Here is a 16,090-nt window from a genome sequence, read left to right as displayed (position 1 = left end):
GAATAGCCATTATCCGTGGTGGATCCTATTATCAACCTAAAAATGGACAATACTTCCCACAAGCCTATCGTAACGATGAGCATGGTAAATATATCCTGATGTCACCCTCCGTTGATCGATGTGCCACCATCGGTTTCCGTTGTGTTAAGGATACGGAAGAAAGTGCTGCAGCCTTGGGCAATTGCTTATTTGATGAATGTTAACTCTATTAATACCTATTTTATTTTTCTTTTTACCCCTCATAAATAAATGCCATATTGCATAAACATATCAAATATAGAAATCTGTTTATTTCTGCATTGCGTAAATTAGATGATCTAACCAAGGCCATTAAAGACTACTTGTTAATAAACATAAAAGTAAAAACTTAAATTTCCACCAAAGGAAGAAACCATGTTTGATACGGCGATTAGATTGCAGTAGGACTCTATCCTGGAAAAACCTTGATTCTAGAATGTCACGCCTACCCAGGAAGGGTTATGGAGGAATCAAGATCTGACTGTACAAAATCATTGCTTTTTGAAGGGAGCAGGAAGATCCTTACCTGCTGCCATACGCCTAGAAAGGTTGTATATGTTTTTTGGTGTGTTGAGGTCTTTATTCTACATCATCCCACAGTTTTGGCAGGCTAGGACACTGTGAAGACCACAAAATGCTTGAGTAAACGACATTTGATTGCAATGGTGACATATCTAATGCAACAAGATTGAAAAGGTTAGTAAACAATATCAAACATATTATATGTATCTTAAAATACTGAACTTGGATGCCCGATATTCATCCACAAGTGCTACTATTGTCTCTCCACTCTTCTGCATCTTCTTTACAGTAGACTCTCGGTTACAGGGTACCTATCGGGAGCACAAATGATATTTCATAATCAAGGATATTCCATAATATAGTTTATACATCGACAATCCAAGTGAATATCGCAGGAAATTTAAAACGGTGGTTGTGAAGTCCTTCGAAAATGGCATTCCATGATCGCGAATATTTCGTATTGCTGTATTCTATAATCAAGAGTCTATCGTATTTGTTAAAATCTTTGCAAAGATACCTTTAGTGAGCTTTGTATAGATTTACCTTTACGTGCGTCAGGACCATATTTTACGCACCAACTGACCTCTTTCTCCACAGCCTGTACAAACTAAATAACAATAACGATAAACAACTGTAAGTATTGCATATAGATAAAAACAAATAAAACACAGTGATTCAACCTACCCCTTGCCTCTTTTTGAGCTCTTTTACGGCTTTGAGTTTGTTTAATAATTATACGACATTGCTTTTAGAAAAAACTGTAGTAGGATGTGAATAAGAAAAAATAGGAAGAGGAAAGAAAACAGTAAGGAGACAACATAATGAATGGTTGTTGTATAATCTGCTGGTAACATTTGATAAATAGCTTTCATATATCATCTGGTTATCTTTTGGTTACTTACGATGCTCAAACACACACTCAAGTTTTCTTTATGCAACGTCTAAACTTTAGACATGTTAAATTTATATTACCCATAATCACTTTCAAAATGAAGTCAACATTTTATACAACAAGTTCCATAGTTTAAGAACAGCCAGTAAAAAAGAAAGAGTTTTCCTTTTATCTGTATTAGTTGTAATCAATGTATGGGCTAGATCGTTCACAAAGCTTGCTCAGATGCTTCCATTGCAATGTATCTTCAATGTTGTATTACATCTCGAAATGATTTTTGATTGGTTCAGAAGCTATGTTCAACTTGTCTCGTTTTAGGTTAAAAATCTGTAAACAAAAAACCACTTTGCCTCAGGACATACAAAAAATCATTGTTAAAAATGTATTGTTCAGCCATTGTTCTAACAAAAAGCGGGGAAAGACTGTAATAAACTAAAAGTGAACATGTAAAAAAAGTTCGAATCGATTAGTTGCTGTGATTCAGACTGTTCCAATGCTTTTTTATTCTTTCTCTCTCTCGACAAAAAGGGTACATAATAACCTAATATTCTATAATGCGCTATTTTTTGAAAAAGACACCAACTGCCCGAGTGTCCCAACAATATCCTCACTGGATTCAACACTATATTTTGCCTTTGTCTTCTTTGTCAACGGTCCCACAGACACACAGAAGGCTTGTCGATCCCCTTCGAGCGCTTTAAACATGTCTTCATCTGTTTGATCATCACCAGCACATAAAATGAAATCATAATTCTCATTCTCTTTAATCCTCTTTACCACTTCTCCCTTGTTCACCAAGATCGACCTGGCTTCGACATTCATCTTTCCAATCAAAATATCTACGCCGACGATACTCTTGAGCTCATCAAAACACAGCTGAGATTGCTGGGTACTAATAATAATGAGTCAACAATCAAAATTATACATACACACACATACGCTTTCTGTATATCAGATGCATTTCGATAATGCCAAGTGATCGACGACTTCTTTTGCTCAATGACTGTGCCAGGATTACTCTGTGTGTATTTTTCAAATATAGCCAGCGCCTTTTCCTTCCAAGACATGTCTGCGTCCTTCAACATATCCGTCCAATCATAGATGTCGGCTTTTTTCATAAACGAGCCGTGTTCTGCACTCAAGCCTAAACGTGGTATTTTTGAGCCGAGGTATGTATCGAGAAAGAGCTGATCACGACCCGAGATGATCCAGGTGGTATTAGCGGGATCTTTACAGAGCAGTTGAAGACAGTGTAGTAATGCTGATGTAGGTTGAGCATCGGCTGGATTGTTGACGATGGGAGTCAAGGTGCCCTTTTATACGATCAATACTGATAGAAAACAAGTCAGTCTCTGTTACGCTTACGTCGTAATCAAATAGAAAGAGTCGTTTTCGCGCTGCTTTGTATGTATTGACTAAAGAAGTTGTATTCAAGGGTTTTGTATACTTGTTCATAAGAAAAAGAAATATGTATTTAATAGTTTTTAAATAGAACTAGTTTTTACATTGGTTGTAGATTCGATTCCCTTGTTAGAATCAAGTTGTTGTTGTAGTATTTGCATAGAAAATAAAAAGAAAGAGATAAAGAAGAAGAGAAAAAAAGGGAAAAAAAAAGGGAAAAAAGAGATAAGAAGTAACTTAGTGACTGGGTAACACAATGATAATTTTTTATTCTAATGGTTGATGCAATGTAAACTGTACATGTAAATATGAATATGCAAAATATATAAAAAAAAAAGTATAATTAGACGACACTTTCTTTTTCTATGTCGATCTCTTGCTTTGTAGATGCAGCTGCAGGTGAACCACCATAACGAACAGGCTTGAAGAAGATTGCTACCACAAGGCCAAGACCAGCTGCGACCAAAGGAATGATGAACAAATTATGCATGGCAGCAGCATAGGCATGAGTCATAGGTTGTTGGTATTCAAGAGGCATTTTGCGAATAAACAGATAGTTCTTTAATGCACCATATTCATTAGCTACCTTGAGTACTTCCGCAGGCAATCCTGCATATTGAGCCTTGACAAAGGTAGCTGAAAGGGTTTGGTATATACATACACCCACGGAGGAAGAGAGCATCATGAAGAAGTTGACACAGGTTGTGGCGACTGCAATATCTTTTAAAGCGACGCTCGATTGGACAGTAAAAATGGCATTCTGATTGGATAGACCAAAGGCCAGACCTCCAAAGGCAAGAAAGCCTGCCTGTTGGCCCCAGTTGCTGCTAGGATTAACGAGTTGGAACAAGCCGTAACAGATCAAGTTGGAGGCACCAGCAAAGATGATAAAGTATTTGGGGTAAGGGAATATTTGAATCAAGATACCACCGCCTACGGATGCAGCAATCAAGCAGACCATGAATGGGATCAAGCGGAGACCTGATTGGGTACTATCAGCTCCAAACACGGCTTGAAAGTAGACCGGGCCAAAGTACAGAGTACAGATAAATGTAAGACCAAGGAAGATCATGTAAAGATAAGCAGTAGTACATGCAGGGTTCAACAAGATTTGAGCAGGTAAAAGCTAATTAAAAAATAAGTACCGTTTTGATGAATACACCAAAGTAACTTACAGGTTCTTTAGCAACCCAGCCTTCGACATAAACTAGAGCAATAAAAGAAACACCAGAAGCCACAAAGGAACCGATGCAGTGTCCGTCATTCCAACCATAGCTGTTTCCCCAACTGAGGGCAAGAAGTAAACAAACAACAAAACCAGTGGCGAAGAGGGTACCAAGGTAATCAATTCGCTTCAGCTTGTGAATAAAGCTCTCTTGAGCGACATTCTTAGGAGATTTCAGAAAGATGAAAATGATGACAAATGCTATTCCAGACAGTATCACGTTCAGCCAAAAATCCCAGTGCCAGGAAGCGTGATCGACAAAAGCGCCACCTAAAAAAGAAAAAAAAATATTAGTTTTTGAAAAAGCGCGCGGTTCTTTAATATCATTACCGATCAAGGGACCCACCACGCTGGCAATACCATAGACAACACCAAGGATAGACTGGAATCGAGGACGAAGAAGGACAGGTGTAACGTCAGTGACGGTGATATAAGTCATGGACATGACTCCGCCTCCACCAAAACCTTGAATGACTCGACCAGCGATCAAGATATTGATAGAATTAGCAACAGCACTGATAATTGATCCAATAAAGAACGTGGCAATAGCAAATAAAAAGACAGCTTTTCTACCAAAGATATCCGAAAACTATGAAACAGTAAGTACATGTTTTCTGTGTGAAATTGTATTAGTCAACTGTTTACCTTGCCGGACAGAGGTTGGAATGCATTGATGGCAACAAGATACGCTGTTGCTATCCATGTTTGATTCTCGGTCGCATTTAATTGTGTGGCAATGATACCCATAGCAGGTGCAACCAAAGTAGAATTAAGGGACATCATAAACATGGCAAGACAAATGCCAGTGATGAGGATAGTAAATCGAAACATTTCAAACCTTGTTTCAAAGTTTTCGCTGTATTGGTTATTTGATTCCTTTGAGACGTAAATGGTTGGTTCATTCGCTTGAGAATCGTTGGACGAGCGCTGGTCTAAGTCAATACTGGAAGGCATGTTTAGTAAAGAAAAAGGAAGAGGTAGAATTCGATCTGATTTTATACTTGCGACTTCAACATAAAGAAAAGTGGGTGATCTTGTGCAACAGCGGAAATTCGTCTTGCCGAGTTTGGTTTGATTGTCTATTGGACAGAACAAGAGGCGACCTCCTTTCTATCCGTACTCGGGCATAAGGTTCAGCCATAATGAATGTCTATATTTAGCAATTAGAATACCTGGAATAATTAACAGTAACAATGGAATAATCAACTCACCTGATTTCTTTGTAAATTCTAATACTGAGAAGGAAGAAAGAGGAATACATATAAAAACTTTTACGAAATAGCTTCGTTGATGTAACTGTTGTTGTAGTAAATCTAAGGGTTTGACCCAAAGTATTTTCTTGTCTTTTTTTTTCTTCAGAGACTTGACTGTATAGTTGCCTATTTAGCTGAGAAATCACCGAACAAGCAGCTTAGCCTCTTTATAGAATATGCTAATCTAGTGTTGCTGGCGATTACAAGCGACGAGGAGGGAGGCTGGGAAGGCGGTATAGTCTGATTTTCGTCTGATGTGCTTGCACTGATTTTTGGTGCACGCCACCTTAGCTTTTCTTCAACAGTATGTACTAGCATTTCAATGTTGTGTTGAAAAGCTAAATGCTTTTCAATACCATCGATAAAACCATCAGGATTTTCGCCTGTATACACGACTGTAAAGCCAGTCAAAAATAAAATGCTACGTTTCAGTGTGAGTTTTGCTTGCATAGACAATCCATGACTGCTATTTACATGCAAATGTTGTTAGCGAGAATATTCATCGTTATCATCAGTACTCTTGTTCTTATTCTCTTCTGATGCAACAGAGGAATATATACTCTACTACCATTATCTCATCAAACACGTCAAACATACTCCTTTTCGCCACAGATATTTGACATCGTCTATAATCTGAGGTTGAATAAATAGAGAAGTGAACTGTGTAAACGCGACAAATAATTGGTGTAATTCGCGTTTTCCTGTTTGTAACTGGCGCTTTTGTCATGATTTACATTAAAAAAGAAGTTATGATTAACACTAGATGCGCGATTAGCATCATGATGAGCTTTTACATGACTTTTTTTGTCCATTAACATGTATTTCTTTTTTAGTAAAATGCAGGCAATCAGGAAATAATACACGTTCAATGCTAAATATATTATACACCCCTTAATTTACCAAGTGGAAAATATAACGATCGTTTTAAACGCAAAAAGCTGCACTTTCCACGTGAAGCAGAACATTGGACATGAACAATATGACAGGAGCAATGAAAGATCTCTCTGCAAATTGATTACATTCCTTTTTTTATATTTTTTGTCATTAAACTTTCTTTCTCCCTATAGCAGCTATTTTTAGATTTGCATCTTTTGTGCATAAAATGATCAAGCTAAAAGCAAGTCACGATTTTTATTTTCTGTATGGTGCATCTGTGCCTGTGTGTGTGTGCCTGGTAATTTTTATTTTTTCATGTTTATGTTAAAACAGACAGGGTCCAAGTGGCGCTTGACGCTAAGTAAGCACGTTTCCTTTTTCAGCACACAGAGCAATGTCATCACAGACATGACTCAACGTGGACTTTTATTTCAAACAACAAGGTAATCCTTAAAGCAACGAACAGCAGCAACAAAAAATGCTAAAAATGGGAGACTTTTAATATAGCCCTGACATCATCAAAAGAACAGAAGCACCCACTACTATTTATTGTGGAGTCGATCCTACAGCCAAGAGTCTTCATTTAGGTAATCTCGTCACATTAATGGGCCTGCTTCACTTTCACATTCGTGGCCACCAGACAATCGCACTTGTAAGTTTGATTCATATTTTGGGGACTATTGTCTCTTTTATAACAAGAGTAGGTAGGAGGGGCAACTGGAAGCATTGGAGACCCTTCTGGTCGCAAGTCAGAGCGAGTACCACTGACAAAGGAAGTGCTGGCAACCAATGTGGCGGGTATTGAAAGTCAAATTCATCGTTTCTTCAAGAATGGTGCTACCTATGCTCGTCGAAGAGGATATGATGGAAATGAGCGCACGCCAAAAGTATTGAACAATTATGACTGGTTTAGCTCGATGACAGCGCTTGATTTTTTGAGCGACATTGGTCGATACGCACGAGTGAACACGATGCTGGCAAAGGAAAGGTAAATGAGAAGGTAATATATGTTGAAAAAGAATTAATATAGAATAGCGTCAAGTCACGTATAGAAAGTACTCAGGGTATCAGTTTCACAGAATTTTCTTATCAACTATTACAAGCTTATGATTTCTATTATTTATACAAGCATCATGACTGCCGCGTTCAGGTAATTTAGTAAAATATTAATGCGAGTTATATAATAAACCATTATATTAGTTGGGAGGAAGTGATCAGTGGGGTAATATCACAGCAGGTATTGATTTGATATCCAAGAAGAGACAAGATGAAAAGGAAGACATTCAATCACGGGCATTTGGTATCACCATTCCACTCTTACTTACATCGACTGGAGAAAAGTTTGGAAAATCAGCAGGTAATGCAGTGTGGTTAGATGAGACGATGACAAGTGTCTATGACTTTTATCAGGCAAGTTCTCTCCTTGAAATATAAATGTTCTATCGTGTTGATTTCTCTATAGTTTTTGATGAGGTCATCAGATGATGATGTAAGTAAATATCTACGCATGTTTACACTATTGTCACCAAACGAGATAAAAGATATAATGGATGAACACCAAGTAATAATAAGATAGTACAGAAAAAACATATGAATATGAATATAACCCTTTTTATAGAAATCACCTGAGCTCAGAATAGCACAAACCAAGTTGGCAAATGAGACAACTGAGTTAGTTCATGGATGTAAGTATATAAAAAAAGGCATGGCAAGGGTCAATCTAACCTTTTTCAGCCGATGGACTACAAAGAGCACAAACAGCTACACGTGTCTTGTTTGGACAAACAGATTCACTTTCAGGCGATCAAATTATTCAAGCCTTTAAAGGGGACAAACATCGTTTCACTCAATTAGAGAAATCACGTTTGATTGGAGCAGGTTTAGATCAAATCGCTGCCATGACAAATGCAGTAAAATCTAAATGTAAGTTATTGTTGTACTCGAGAAACATGGGGTAATTAATCATACAAAATAATAGCTGAGGCACAAAAGAAGATGAAAGCAGGTGGATTCTATTTGAATAGTACCAAGATAACACATCATCAGACAACACTGACAGAACAAGACTTGATTGATGGGAAAGTGGTCATCCTTCGTATAGGCAAGAGTTCATTTTATTTAATAGAGGCTATTTAAAAAAAAAAAAGTAAGCTTAATAGAATTAAAGTTTTGATTGGTTATTTTATTGTATCACATCATATGTTTAAACAATGCTGATTACCTTTTTTTATTCATGTCTTTCATGTGAAACGACAAATGGGAAACGCGATCTTATAAAGAGCCTCTCTCCTTTTTTTTATGAATTTCTCTCTCTTTTCTTTTTCTTTCTGTTTTTTTTACATTGTTATGTCATCTTGTCACTCATTCCATGAATGTCCGCTTCGCTCCTATTCTTTATTGATTATCAACAAGGAAAAGCAGACCATTGTGACAGGGACGGATGAACTATTTGACATCTTGGGATATAAAGAACCACATCAACTCATAGGGAAATCTATTCACTTACTCAATCCACAAAAGAAAAAGGACCACTATGTACTACAACATACATCCTCTCGTCATATACCCTTCGAGATTTGCATCCATCATGATCCACTTACAAACGCAAAGGATTTGGACTATTGGCTCATACGTCCACTCGACAACCGTCATTCGAATACACTCGGCCCAGTCACCATTCTGAGATTGAGCCCCTTTGGCACAATCGAGAACGCATATCCTTCCGTTGACTTTCCTCAAAAACATACTGAACTGCAGCATCAACCGATCATGTCTTTTATTCATGAATCAGACTTGATCACTGTCTGTCAGAGACTAAGCAAGACAAGATATAGATCACATCATACCTTACGTATACGATGGCTAGACCATCATCCTCGGCAATCAAAGCACCAAACAGCAGATGCCTTTCAGTGGGTAATGCTCACCGTTATGAATGCACCTCGAAGATTATCATGCAGCTCCTTGGATGATCCTCAGTCTCGACCTATATGCATCGTTAGAGTTCTTTATGATTCTCCAGAGGAAGCACCTCCTCCCGTCTCGATTAATGACTGTTTACGCCTCGCTTGTTTCGAGGCCATACACTTGCTCACTAGTCAACTCAGTCAGGGCACCCTTCAACTTCATAATTGGATTGATTCCATTCATGCAGCTCTCGATCAGGGCAAGGCTTATCTTTTAGAATTTATTGCCCATCTATTAAGTTATGTTCTCGACTTCACCAACGAACTCGGTATACTCTATCATCCGCCTATTCAAGAATGCTCAACCAAAGAGGACGATATGGATATGGAAGATATGATAAGCAAAAAGAAATATAAAGTTTATTCAAATACGACTACACCTATGATTAAAGTATATGACAACAATAAGCAACTATGGTCAATTCCTCTGCTCAGAAAGAACTGTTATCAAAAACTATAAGAAGCAAAACAAAACAAAACAAAAAAAAACACTCTCTTACTTTCTTTATGATGCAACGTTCTATATTTATGCTCATCTATAGTCTCCCTTTTATCCCCTTTTTTTTCATCTCCTTTTTGTCGCTTTGTATATGGTTCTCATTATTAATTTGTAAATTTTCTTATATATAAACACTTTATGCATTTCCCCTTTCTTTGGGCTTAGTCACATGATTCGATTCATTCTGTAATGTAATAAAAATAGAATAATAGAATAAGTAGATACTAGTCCATTTAATGCCCATTCATCATGAAGAGGCATTGGTTATCTGCTTATAAATGACGCTCAGGGATACTTTTACCCTAAAAAAAGAGTGGAAGATAGCATTCAATATACCCTTTAAAAGAAAAAGGAACATTAGATGCAGAAATAAAATCTCTTTCCATAGTAAGATGCAGATAACATATTTGCAATAAGTATCATTACATCTGATAAAACACATAGCAAGATAACTTACAAGCGTCTCTTCATTAACAGATTCATCGATGCAAGTCACATTTACGTTTTCTGCACTTGTGTGTCTGCTTGGTCTCTTTCTTGTTCTTTATTTTTGGGGGACCTGTCATGGGTGAACTGTCAGAGCAAGAAAAATTAGAAAAAAGACGTGCTAGACGACAACAAAGAATCCTAGCCTCGGCCGAAAGTAGACTGAACAAGATCACAGGCAGTCAATCAGGTAGATAGAAAAAAATAAAGCGTATATAATACATGTTATTAACTCATCAATCCAGCTTTTCGTTCATCCCCAACTCCTTCTCCTTCCAACTCTACAAGTTCATTTCAAGAGACAAATGTCAGTTCACTAGCAGAACATTACCCTTCAGCTCAGGATCCACGTCGTCAGAAATATGAAGAGAGACTGACACCGCCACCACCATCACCACAACCCACAACATCTGCCAGTCGGGTTCAGCAACATCGTCCAGAGGTTCAAAAGAGAATTGAGGAAGAAAAGGCAAGAGAGCTGAATGATCATGGATTCCTCGGCGGACGTGTGCCTCAGATCCTACTCGCGACTATGCTACGGCGAACGAACCCACAGGAGCGAATGAATCAGAAATCAGCACGTCTCCCAGCTAATAAATATTGGAATCTGCTACATTTTGTGGCCATGGTCTGGTTAGGTGTTTGTGCGGTCTGTAGTCAGTGGTCGACTTATGGAGCAAGTGGTGTTTGTGACTTGATCCATCAAAACGAGACATATGATCATAACACAGTATATTATGTAGGAAGCACTCTTTTGTTTTCACTAGCGCGCTGACAACTTTTTTTTTTGGTATAGCCCGTGTTTTGGTATTTTGTCACCATACAATCATTATTGCACTTTGCCAGAAAAGTCTATCAACCTGTAAGTTTTTTTTTTTATTTAAATAGGTTACTTATTCTAAAATGCGAGTTGTGTAGGAGTATAAAATAACAGATGAGCTGACATTTTCGGGTATAGTGTCTCAACTACCAGAGGCATTACAAGATCCCGCCTGCTTTGTACAGAAATACGGTGTGATAATTAACGAGATATTTAGGGATTTGTGTATAGTTGTGTTTGTGATAGGATTCATATCTTTAATGACATCCTTTGTTTATTAATATGATTAAAGTTGCATAAATGACTCTTTTACCTTTGGTATAAATATGCAAAAAAAGAAAAAAAAAAAAAAATACTAGTTGGAAGTAGACTGGAATCGGTAAATGCCTTTTCTATAAATAGCTGATGTAATGATAAACAGGCAAAGGCCTGCAGCAATGGCGCCTGTAATGAACGTATTCCTAAAGCAGGCCATGCCGTGACACACCTGTCCACCCTGGCGACTCAATTCACGGTCATAGACAATACCAAATACAAGGTTAAACAATTGGCTGCCAATGGCTGGAGCACACAACATCCATCCCCAATTTCTAGCAAAAGTCTATACCATTTCCTCAAAAATTAATTATGTTCTTTCAAAAGAGAAACAAGCTTACCTTTATACCAAATTCACTAATGATAGCTGGCGCAATGGCAAAGACGATACCGTAAACAATGGCAATGGCAACACTGTATGTCATCAAATCTTTGTCACTTGATACGGATATAGGAAGGGAGACCATACTGGTCATAAGACCAACAGCAGCAAACCAGATGAACCACATCCTGTGGATACCTATTCTTCTTTGAAATACGTCACTGAGTGTGCCGAACACGGCTCTTGAGACACAATTAGACACGCTAAATATGGAAATGTGCAAATTACGAAGATGTTGTGCTTCATTGGGCGTGAGATGATCTGCTGAGAGTGAGATGAGTAGACCGCCAATGTTTGTTAGATAGACGTAGCCCAGGCCCAAGATGATCAAAAGAGAAAGACATAATGAGAATCCGATGGGATCTAGAAAGACAATGAGACCGGACAGGTTGATCTCCTCATCGTCAATTTGAATATTCTTTGGATAATTAATAACATTCTTAGACGGCACACCTTTAGCGTCCTGCGCTTCTTCCTCATATTGAGTAGATGACGTGCTAAAACTGTAAACGCTATCTGCTGTTGATGCATAATTGGCTGAGTTGGAAGCCACAAGAGGTTGTTGCTCCGTCAAGGGCAATTTATGCTTTGTGTGTTCAATGGGACCCAGGATAAATGACCCTAAAAAGGTCACGGCGGCCGCTGTGCAGCCAAAAAAGATGAGGAATTCAAAGGTGCTGTTGTCATGTCCATCCTGATCTCCTTTGGGTTTAAATAATTTATCGTTGATTTGTGAGAAAACAAGTCCACTGATGCCCAATGAAGCACTTGTTAGTCCCATGCTCATGCCCCGATACAATTTAAAATTGTATGCCTGTGTTGTATACATTAGAATGGGTTGTCTTTTATATATTGCGTCTTACTTGTGAGTCTAAGGTACAGATGTATGCAGCAGCACTAGCAGCGCCCATGCAGATCAAATAAAACGCACACAGTAAGTAGCTGCTTGGTAATCGATCTTGGTAAGTAGCAGCCAAAAGAAAAGTGCAAATTGAAGTAATAAGGGCTGAAATAGCCAAAGTTCTAAAACAAGTGTTTAACGTCAACTTTTTTCCCTCTCTCATTGATTTATCCATTTTTTTTTTTTACATTCTGAACCCATAATTCTCCACTAAATAGGCACATAATGGCCCTGAGAACGATACGCCAACAAACACAGATGTACCCACGACACTGTTTTCGATCGAACTCCAGTGAAAACGGTTTGCTAAAGACGGGCCAAAGGTAGGGTAGACATATTGCGGCCCTGATACATTGGCTACAAGAAGCGCCGTTAAAAATGAAGCAGCAAGAATTATATTTCTATTGTTCATTCGTCTTCTATAAAAAGAATAAAAAAAGAAAGAAAGAACGACAAAAAAAAATAGATAAGAGAATTTCGCATAAATAGACACAGATCGGTTCCCCGATTGCCTTTTAAGTTCCCGCCTCTCTTTTATACACTGTGGGGAAGAAATGAGAATACCCTTTCAGAAAAAGATATTTATAATATATGCATTTTGACCAGATTTCTTTGTGTGTATGTGCGCATGCAGTCCAACAATAGAGGCCAAATAAAATGAGATGGAATAAAGTGTAGAGCTTTTATTTGTTCATGCAGTGAAGATATAAACAACATACTGATAACAACGAGAGTACTGCAATACTTACTGCAAATGCATGTAAGCATGTAATAACATCACATGGTCACTATTTCTAATCCCTAAGGATACAATATCATCATATTTTTGAAAAAAATAATAACAAACAGTCTGTGCGTAAGCATGGTCAAAATTTGCTGGCTCTAAAGGGACAGTTCCAAATAACTGATATAAATAGCAGACTTGATGCTAAATTTACTTATCGTCCAAGCAAACAGGAAACCTGATATAAATACAACAGTATGTATTTTTTCTTGATATATTAATAATACATTAAAGCTTGAATTTTCTTTAAAAGTCTGACAACAATATTTTTATATGTCATTGATTTGATCTTTCTCGTTTTTGTATTTATTTTCCATATACCAAGCCTTAATATGTACCAAAGCTACCATTAAGAACAAGATAGAAATAGCAATAGAAAGAAAGAAAAAGAAAGCTGTAATACAAATAAATGGTTGAATAACAAGCTACGTTATATTACTATCTAAGGTGCTCCGCCTTTCTATGCCTAGGGATGTTTCAAGAAGCCTTTGTTGACAATCATATGCATATAAGCAAAGACGCGTTATTGAAACGCATGAGCCAATAAAGAGTTACCTTGACCGTTGTCCGGATGTGCTAGCCAATAAAATGTCATTATTTGAATTACCGACTGTCAACGCTTTAGAGTATTTCTGACCTACCTCTTTTTTTTCCCTTTTTTTCTTTTTCTTTTTCTTCTTTACAGATACTCCTTGCTTTTTTTCTCCCTGTGACGATGCTTTGTGTTTTGACTCTGTTCATCCTTTAGAGGACTGAACACGCTCTCTGTTCACGCTGTAATCCTAGTACGGTCATGTTGGTGATTCAAGTGACTTGCAGATTCTGGGCTGGCTACATCGGTTGGGACCAGGCCCTGTTATGTGATTAACCGCTTTGCCCTTTATCTGTGAACAGAGAAATGCTCTCTAAGTGTGGCTACTCGAATAAATGCTTATGCTGTTACTAGGCGGTATCGAACCAAAAGCTATTTTGGGTAGTTTGCTGAGTCAAAACCTTCTTCTGAGCTTGCGAGACGACTGGTAGACGAGGTTGGGCCTATCGATAGCTACTTGTTGGCAGTCTGTCAATCCAGCTGATAAGGACAGTGATCCTCTTACCTGGGGCAGAGGCTCTCCTAGATCTATTGGTTTGGGGCTGTTCAACTTGTACTTTCTAGGTTTTTCAGATGTATAAGTTCATTCTTGATACATTACCCCCTTTTTTATAAGGTATATACACCATTGACATTCAGTGTATACCTTCTTTTTGGGATCAGATGTACTCTTACCTTCCCGTGGTTGATCCTGTTAATCAAGACTATTATTGTCTTGAGAACTGAAAGGAGTACGCTTTTATTACAAATAAATGTAAATAAAAAAAGTTGATGAATAAATGACGCGTTTTTCTTATTCATTACGTGTGTGTTTATGTATGTATGTGTATGTGATTATTTGATGATAGCATCAATCATGCGCATTATTAAGAATATAAAGTAGCCTTGACACTATACTCTCATTATTACTCTAGAGGATCTCCCATAGCTGTAACTTATAGTTTCTTTTCTTTATAACACAGGTACGAAGTCATTATTCTTTTTCTAAGGCAAGGTTTGAATAATCATCAGATGCAGCTGTACGCACATCTAGCTTTCGTTACAAGGTTTTAACCTAAAGTGAGACATTTGGAAGTTTATTTGAGACAATTAGAATTTTGAAATTAGACTACGCGAAAAAAAAATAGTCAGACCTTGTCATATTTAAGTAGCTAATAAGCAAATATGCAAACTGATAAACTAACTATTACAGCACTTTAGCAGGACCAACTGGAAATGGTAAATCATGGAGGGTTACATGGTGTCATTCAAAGTTACGTAGCCTTCCATGAATATCTCGATACTCTAAATAAAACATGAATTGTAAAAATGTATCTGTTTTTTTTTTTTACCATGAGCAATTCAAGGCAAATGATTGACTAAAACATATAGCGAATCGCAGTAATATGATGTTTTTGTGGCCATTTTAGGTGATTGTATTTCATATAATCTTTGGTAATTTTACACCCTTTTCTTCAATTGTTTTGATGCTCAGGCAATGTATAATCGTCTCTCCAACTCCATATTTATCGGCGTATTCACGCTCTGTTTTTACTTCTTAGAGTTAGATGACTTTGATAGTCAGAAAAAGCCCTTGTAATAATATCTTTAAATCTAATTACTCTATCAATATTTTCATCTTGCATTTACAGGAATGATTCCAATTGCTTGTTAGTAAATATGATAGTTTATTGATCTAGTGTCGCATTTTATGATATGCTCAGTAACCATTTCAACGTATCCGCGGCTTATAAGAGATGTAGAATAAAGAGACTTTATTAAAACTACGAATAAAAAAGCGTAACTCAGAGAGGATTGATTACACGTGAAGCCGAAATGAAGGCAACCAAGGTTGAACTAGGGACAATGTTCAAAGAAAGAAAAAAGGGAACCTGATAATGCGCAAAATTCGCTTCAAATCAGGCTCAAAATGTGTAGTACATGTGTATTCGGAACAAAGCTAGAAAGGGAGCAATATATTTGCCGCTTACACATAGCTTTACGGGTATTTCGTCTACATTGATTTTAGTGGTCATGACAATGACGGTAGGCACGCTGTAACATTCGTAAGTTGAACCAGCATACCAATAAAACTACTTTTCCATTGCCTCATATCAATGAGCTGTTGAACTCTAAAGAGCTTGCTCCAGCTTCACAGACAAAGAAGCAAAAAATAAAC

At 37.5% G+C, this 16,090-nt stretch overlaps 8 protein-coding genes across 8 annotated transcripts in view; 4 read left to right on the top strand and 4 right to left on the bottom strand.

The window, feature by feature from the left end:
* Positions 1 to 203, top strand: part of RHIMIDRAFT_248707 (DUF323-domain-containing protein) — a gene marked incomplete at both ends in the record, with an annotated part of 2,825 nt that extends 2,622 nt beyond the window's left edge. The window contains one exon of the mRNA XM_023610552.1: positions 64 to 203. Coding sequence (XP_023469268.1) covers positions 64 to 203 — 140 coding nt within the window. The remainder of the gene's footprint in view (positions 1 to 63) is intronic.
* Positions 204 to 1,785: 1,582 nt separating this feature from the next.
* On the bottom strand, positions 1,786 to 3,001 carry RHIMIDRAFT_90133 (uncharacterized protein). Its single transcript, XM_023615850.1, has 4 exons — positions 2,938 to 3,001; positions 2,798 to 2,878; positions 2,372 to 2,745; positions 1,786 to 2,324 (listed from the first exon to the last, which is right to left on the bottom strand). The coding sequence occupies exons 1-4, from the start codon at positions 2,992 to 2,994 to the stop codon at positions 1,982 to 1,984; spliced, it is 855 nt and encodes a 284-aa protein (XP_023469267.1). The 5' UTR covers positions 2,995 to 3,001; the 3' UTR covers positions 1,786 to 1,981.
* A 50-nt stretch (positions 3,002 to 3,051) lies between these two features.
* On the bottom strand, positions 3,052 to 5,033 carry RHIMIDRAFT_272791 (MFS general substrate transporter). The gene is made up of 3 exons (XM_023612346.1): positions 4,704 to 5,033; positions 4,009 to 4,647; positions 3,052 to 3,959 (listed from the first exon to the last, which is right to left on the bottom strand). The coding sequence occupies exons 1-3, from the start codon at positions 5,010 to 5,012 to the stop codon at positions 3,177 to 3,179; spliced, it is 1,731 nt and encodes a 576-aa protein (XP_023469266.1). The 5' UTR covers positions 5,013 to 5,033; the 3' UTR covers positions 3,052 to 3,176.
* Positions 5,034 to 5,437: 404 nt separating this feature from the next.
* RHIMIDRAFT_234900 (uncharacterized protein) lies at positions 5,438 to 5,814 on the bottom strand (the record flags this gene model as incomplete). The annotated part of the gene is made up of 2 exons (XM_023608254.1): positions 5,438 to 5,732; positions 5,786 to 5,814. The coding sequence occupies 2 exons, from the start codon at positions 5,812 to 5,814 to the stop codon at positions 5,438 to 5,440; spliced, it is 324 nt and encodes a 107-aa protein (XP_023469265.1).
* Positions 5,815 to 6,396: 582 nt separating this feature from the next.
* RHIMIDRAFT_223867 (putative tyrosine-tRNA ligase) lies at positions 6,397 to 8,323 on the top strand (the record flags this gene model as incomplete). Its single annotated transcript, XM_023607491.1, has 9 exons — positions 6,397 to 6,630; positions 6,695 to 6,839; positions 6,892 to 7,175; positions 7,223 to 7,337; positions 7,388 to 7,597; positions 7,650 to 7,748; positions 7,806 to 7,872; positions 7,922 to 8,110; positions 8,166 to 8,323. The coding sequence occupies exons 1-9, from the start codon at positions 6,503 to 6,505 to the stop codon at positions 8,321 to 8,323; spliced, it is 1,395 nt and encodes a 464-aa protein (XP_023469264.1). The 5' UTR covers positions 6,397 to 6,502.
* A 123-nt stretch (positions 8,324 to 8,446) lies between these two features.
* Positions 8,447 to 9,743, top strand: RHIMIDRAFT_90104 (uncharacterized protein). The gene has a single exon (XM_023615849.1). It carries the CDS (start codon positions 8,486 to 8,488, stop codon positions 9,611 to 9,613), a length of 1,128 nt encoding a protein of 375 aa, XP_023469263.1. The 5' UTR covers positions 8,447 to 8,485; the 3' UTR covers positions 9,614 to 9,743.
* Positions 9,744 to 10,117: 374 nt separating this feature from the next.
* On the top strand, positions 10,118 to 11,320 carry RHIMIDRAFT_311556 (uncharacterized protein). The gene is made up of 4 exons (XM_023614739.1): positions 10,118 to 10,328; positions 10,384 to 10,877; positions 10,935 to 11,000; positions 11,057 to 11,320. Exons 1-4 carry the CDS (start codon positions 10,217 to 10,219, stop codon positions 11,237 to 11,239), a joined length of 855 nt encoding a protein of 284 aa, XP_023469262.1. The 5' UTR covers positions 10,118 to 10,216; the 3' UTR covers positions 11,240 to 11,320.
* On the bottom strand, positions 11,314 to 13,092 carry RHIMIDRAFT_311555 (MFS general substrate transporter; the record flags this gene model as incomplete). The annotated part of the gene is made up of 4 exons (XM_023614738.1): positions 12,745 to 13,092; positions 12,519 to 12,678; positions 11,615 to 12,469; positions 11,314 to 11,559 (listed from the first exon to the last, which is right to left on the bottom strand). Exons 1-4 carry the CDS (start codon positions 12,966 to 12,968, stop codon positions 11,314 to 11,316), a joined length of 1,485 nt encoding a protein of 494 aa, XP_023469261.1. The 5' UTR covers positions 12,969 to 13,092.
* Between the last annotated feature and the right edge of the window lie 2,998 nt (positions 13,093 to 16,090).

This window comes from Rhizopus microsporus (genome assembly GCF_002708625.1).
Source record: "Rhizopus microsporus ATCC 52813 unplaced genomic scaffold scaffold_3, whole genome shotgun sequence".
In the NCBI taxonomy this organism is placed as follows: domain Eukaryota; kingdom Fungi; phylum Mucoromycota; class Mucoromycetes; order Mucorales; family Rhizopodaceae; genus Rhizopus; species Rhizopus microsporus.
The sequence above is the reverse complement of the archived record's forward strand: the minus strand, read 5'-3'. Positions and strand labels throughout refer to the sequence as shown.

Coding starts and splice junctions, on each gene's coding strand:
- RHIMIDRAFT_90133 (XM_023615850.1), bottom strand. CDS start 2,994: ATGCAAATACTACAACAACAACTTGATTCTAACAAGGGAATCGAATCT. Junction 2,746..2,797: donor TCTTTCTATTTGATTACGAC/GTAAGCGTAACA, acceptor ATCGTATAAAAG/GGCACCTTGACTCCCATCGT. Junction 2,325..2,371: donor GCATCTGATATACAGAAAGC/GTATGTGTGTGT, acceptor CATTATTATTAG/TACCCAGCAATCTCAGCTGT.
- RHIMIDRAFT_311556 (XM_023614739.1), top strand. CDS start 10,217: ATGGGTGAACTGTCAGAGCAAGAAAAATTAGAAAAAAGACGTGCTAGA. Junction 10,329..10,383: donor GATCACAGGCAGTCAATCAG/GTAGATAGAAAA, acceptor TCATCAATCCAG/CTTTTCGTTCATCCCCAACT. Junction 10,878..10,934: donor ATCATAACACAGTATATTAT/GTAGGAAGCACT, acceptor TTTTTGGTATAG/CCCGTGTTTTGGTATTTTGT.
- RHIMIDRAFT_90104 (XM_023615849.1), top strand. CDS start 8,486: ATGAATTTCTCTCTCTTTTCTTTTTCTTTCTGTTTTTTTTACATTGTT.
- RHIMIDRAFT_272791 (XM_023612346.1), bottom strand. CDS start 5,012: ATGCCTTCCAGTATTGACTTAGACCAGCGCTCGTCCAACGATTCTCAA. Junction 4,648..4,703: donor TCCAACCTCTGTCCGGCAAG/GTAAACAGTTGA, acceptor ACTGTTTCATAG/TTTTCGGATATCTTTGGTAG. Junction 3,960..4,008: donor GCTGGGTTGCTAAAGAACCT/GTAAGTTACTTT, acceptor TTTTTTAATTAG/CTTTTACCTGCTCAAATCTT.